We start from the raw sequence: 5266 nt of genomic DNA on the forward strand, positions 1-5266 counted from the left end.
ACGTGGTGCTGATAAAATATTAAGATATTACAATAACTCAAAATCTAGAGGTGATGGATAACTTTGGACTACATTTTTGAAATCAGCACCATCAAATTACCTTGAATCACTTGTGTTTTCTCAAGTAGCAAGTGTTATTTGATTTCTTTTTTTTAATCAATATTTTTTACTTTGATTATTTAAACAAGAAAACAGATCTGGTATTGTGTTTTAACTTCCATTAATGTTAAAACTAACCTGCAATAGAAAATGATCAAAAATGATCAGTAATTAGACAAGATATTTCTAAAACAAAAATTTTACAAATAAAAACATAAAAATATTATGTTTGAAGAAAAAGTGAACGTAACTACAGAAAGCAACTATTATAATGATAAGAATCTCCAGGAATTTTGTCCCAGCTTTATTTTATTATAAAGCTATATCCTCCATCAGTAGTTTATAGATTTTATTCATGTATTTTATTTTATGACAGTATTATTTAGGAAACATTATTTCTTTTTCTCTTTAGGTGCACTGTCTAGGCCTTTAATGTACTTCCTTGGAACTTTATATTCATCTGCAATATAAAGAAACATTTTCTTCATTCAGTTATAAATTTGAGTAACTTAAAAATTTAATTCAAGTTTAAAAATAGATTATAATACATATATATATTTATTTACAATTTCATAAGTAACCCAAACAAGTAAATAAATAAGATACTGATTTCTCAACTTTTCTCTTTTAACCACTTTGAAGAGTGCTTTTGCAATATCAAATGATTGTTCCTCAGTTTCTTACAATATTAAATATTGCTTTTAATCATTCTTTACAATTGCTTAAGCATTCCTAAATCTAAGTACATCAATTAGTGAAAGAAGGTGAAAAGAATCATTATAGTTTAATGAGAACAGGATGCCAGATTATTTTTACAAGTTTTCACTCTAACATCAGTTTTGTCAAAACAAATGCACAGATGCTATGTTGCAATTCATAACAAAAACTGCTGAGCCTACACAGAAATGAAAAGACAAGAGTTGAAATTGAAACTTCCACAGTGAGAGCTGTGTTTGAAGGTTCGTTTGCTAGCTAGGAATTTGAAGGTAGTACTAAACCTTGGAAAATACACAATTCAAATATTCACTAACACTAATAATTCTAATTTTAGAAACTGAGTACCATCAACTAGTAAACAAAAATAACACTAGACATTGATTTTGAAATGAAAATTATTATGTTTATGATACAAACATCAAGAAAAATGTTTAGTTAACGGATACCTTTTCATAGCTGCACTACCCCTCCTTATATTACTTTGGGTTTAGTATTAAGATTTACAATGTATTATTTATTATTACATGATTTGTGGTAGTGAAATTTGTTATATTTGAAGGTCTGTGTTTGTTTTCCAATCAAACTGTTTCTTTGATATATTTTGTGGTTTATTCATTATCATATTTAATGAATCAAAAATGTTATGTTAGAACAAATGTGACTGTGACTACTGATAACTTGCTTGGAACAGTGATTGTTAAATAAAGCTTCGTTTTACCTAAGTTAGCTGTAGTTCTTATAATTGGCTTCAATAAGGTGTTTCTACAATGCAAGCTTACTATAAATATGAATATCACAAACAGCATCAAATACATATACATAAAAAAATTTAAATTTCTTTACTTAAATTATAAAAACATGTATAGTGTTCTATATAATGTATTTTTAAACTACATGTGAATGTTTCACTCCATATGTATGGATTACCTTCAAGATAATAGGATTTTCTCAATTGGATCTGATAAAGACCTGAAACATATCTTGGCAAAATTACAATATGTCATTGGAATGATTGAATGTCACAGCTTTCATTTAAGAAGAGCAAGAATAAGACTTCCTTTTGGAGGGAAGGACAGCAATTAAGCATGTTTCACACAGACTAACAGAAAATAAATTACAGGACCAAACTGTCATTTTCAAGGATCTAATTTTACTGAATTTAACAGAAAATAAACACCACAAAAACTAAATATCTCGTATCTTATTATACTTTATACATAATGCAGTAACAGCTGCACAAATTATCTAGAAATAACAGTAGCATCTGAATTATTGAAAAAACATACAAGAAAAAGAAGAGTATGAAACAAGCCATTAAAAGATATTTTAAATGACTGTGCATTACTGAACAAAGCACTAATAAATTCATCCTTTTCAGACCCATAAGTAAACTTCAACTTTTCCCAATTTAAGTTTAACTACAAGTGATAATACATTGCATCTTTCTCCCAAATACTGTGCTTTGTTCGGAGCTAAAAATTACATTAGACTATAATCTAAACCAAATAATATGTAATGAATATATTATTCCAACATGCCAATAGTACCTGACTTGCTGCTGAACAAATAAGACAAAATGTAACCATGACAACATAGAAAACTTTCACATTCATATTGTTACTGAGAGCACTTTCTTATTGTTGCATGAATTAACAATGTTGTATATTTGATGGTTTATTTACACAATTGCATTCCATGATTTGCAAAACGTTTCTCAGTTCCACCTAACAAAGAACTTTTCAAAGCAATGGAAACATTGTATGTCAGTAAAACCTTTGTATTTCAACACATTGTTTGTCCTGTAACTTTTATTGCACAATACCATATACTCACATTTAAATGGCATTAAAATCAGTTATTGTTCTGAATAATCCTATTTGTTATCATTGGTGATGCTATTTGTATCACTCATCACAGGGTATGATAAGTAAGATTACAAATCAGATTTTTAAGAATTTTAATCATTTTAGATATGAAATAAAAAACTAATAAGAACAAAAGAACAAGTGAATGAATTTTAGGCTGAAACTGATGAAGACCATATGTCAGAAATACTGTTAATTATTTCTGAAGTGTTTCTGCAGAAAATGGAATTAGGAAAATCTTTAAAGTTATTATTTTCCTACACTGAAAATATATGCCCAATATATGCAAAATGTTTTCACATGCTACTAGCCTTGAAACTCCCGGTACCCAACAACCAATGTTGTTCAACATATCTTTGCATGTAAATTATTATGTGACAACCATCTACCAACAGGAGTGTGACACGTTACTCCCTCTATTCTATTCTACCTAACCATCATTTCAAGATAAGGCAGAGATTAAGCACTAGTAGTGGGGAGGAAGGGTGGGAGGAGGTAAGTACCTGTCGGGAAATAAATTTTCAGTGTAGGAAAATAATAACTTCCAATACAGTACCTTACCTCCTCTCACATAATAAGTAGAATACTAGATTGAAAAGGTGGAGGGATCAGTGTGAGGGATATAGATAAGCATCCTAACATCCATGGCATGTGAGCCCCTATTGGGAGAGGAACACATGTGGGACAACAGACCACTTCTGTACCAGGTATACTCTGTCCAGTGTGATAGTAAGTGTCACATAAATGGCTGGAAAGTGTGAGGAGCACATCCAATAAATAAGAGAGAAAATTGGGGGTGGTCTGACCCCACATCTTACTGAAATCTCCAAAATTATAATTCAGGAGAAGAATGAAAGTAGAGCCCCCAACCACAGACCAGATGGTGAGGAAAGCTAAAATGGATGTGTCCCCTGGTGTGGATAGGCACAACATATCTTACTTGGTAGGTCAACTCCAGTCTAAAACCAAGCGGCACTGGGCAAACATCTTCCAACTCATGATAGGAGGAGGGTCCACACTGTCTTCATCTCATGTTGAGTAGAACAGAAGAAAATTCCATACCAGGCAACTAAACAGGGCACATTTGTGCAAAACCACAACCAACCTAGCCTAGCCATCCAGGAACCCAACATCCAAATAATAGTAGAAATGTACATGCCATTATGGCAGTTCACTTCAAATTCAAAACCAATTGAACCGGTTCCATTATGTTTAACTTCAGCCTCTGGGAATGAGCCTCACTGAGGTGGAGTGCCAGAGGAACTACATTGGCCCCAAGGATAGGACTAAACAGAAGCTGGAGCACATGGATGATCAGCCAACTCCTTGAGCAACCACAGACTTGGGACAAATAAATCTAGATCCACACAAAATCAACCTTTGGGACCCACAGCATAGAGGTGGAAAACATGAGGTAAAATCCTGTGATTGAAGTAGGATGTGAAATCACAACCAACACGTGTGAGGACTTATGTTGATTGGTCCCACTCACTTGGAAATAACATCCAGTCAGTGATAGGATAAAGGATCCCAAACGGAGAAATGAACTGCAATGTGGTGGATCTACTCTCTTGCTTTTATTATACAAGTGTGATTCAGGTGGTGGATCTATGCCATCTACACAAGCAGAATGCCACCATCCTACTTACTACTGAGTGGAATTGAGCACATACAGGGAGTTGCCTCCATGGTCCACCACCCCAGCAGCTAGGAACTGGTATGTGGCAAGAACTCGTATAATCCACTAGAATAAAGGGGGGAGCACAGTGGGGAATCTGGAGAACTGCACACACCAGAGACAGTGCAATGGGTGACCATGAAATCCCTATTTTTAAAAGCAAGCTATCCTTGATTTATTCAACAAAGAAATTGGCAAGGATTGGCAGCAATTCCCTTCTGCTTTACCAATTCAAGTCCATGGGTTAGTACAGTCTGGAATAGCCATTTTGTTGAAGCAAAATACTACAAGGAAAACATACTAGCAATCTTGTGGAACACCCCATCTCAACAGTGTACATTACCGGCCATACATCAAGATGTAGGGGATCAGCCTCCACTTGAATACAACTTTGATATGACATCCCAGGGTGTGGGAGATGAATGTATGAGTGGTAGTCTACATGCCTGACCAAAGAACCTCTTCCAAAGGATGTCCTGGAAAAGACAAATCCAACCTGTTAGGGTAGAAGGGGAAAAATCAAGTTTTGAGTAAAGGTCCCAGTGAATGAAGAGGCAGGATCGGGAACCATGGAAGCAAATTGTGCAAGGAAAGATAACAATGAAAAACAGAAACATGATATAGAAGTCCATCTGGATCTGATCTGTAATAGAGGTGAGAAATGAAGGGAAGGGAAATTGACAGAAATGAAGAACTCCCTTCACAAGCAGCTGAAGTTTTGGGCAGGAATGATCGATCCAGATAAAGCATCAGTTATGCAATGATTTTTATTCTGTGATCAAACACAGTTTTCTCATAGTATTATTCAAGACCTTGTTATTATAGAAGAAATTAACTAAGTAAAATATACTTTTATATGAAAAGATGTGAAAATTGTTTTCACATAATAATACAATGACTATGTATC

The 5266-nt window shown here is 33.9% G+C and overlaps 1 protein-coding gene across 1 annotated transcript in view; it reads right to left on the reverse strand.

Annotated features, from left to right (window-relative positions):
* Positions 1-365: 365 nt before the first annotated feature.
* The window catches only part of LOC106467508 (eukaryotic translation initiation factor 2D-like), a 96214-nt gene continuing 91313 nt past the window's right edge, over positions 366-5266 (reverse strand). The window contains exon 7 of the mRNA XM_013927867.2: positions 366-559. Within this exon, the coding sequence (XP_013783321.1) occupies positions 492-559 (68 nt within the window). The 3' untranslated portion in view covers positions 366-491. The remainder of the gene's footprint in view (positions 560-5266) is intronic.

The sequence above is a fragment of the Limulus polyphemus genome, unplaced genomic scaffold (assembly GCF_000517525.1).
Source record: "Limulus polyphemus unplaced genomic scaffold, Limulus_polyphemus-2.1.2 Scaffold2639, whole genome shotgun sequence".
NCBI classification, from domain to species: domain Eukaryota; kingdom Metazoa; phylum Arthropoda; class Merostomata; order Xiphosura; family Limulidae; genus Limulus; species Limulus polyphemus.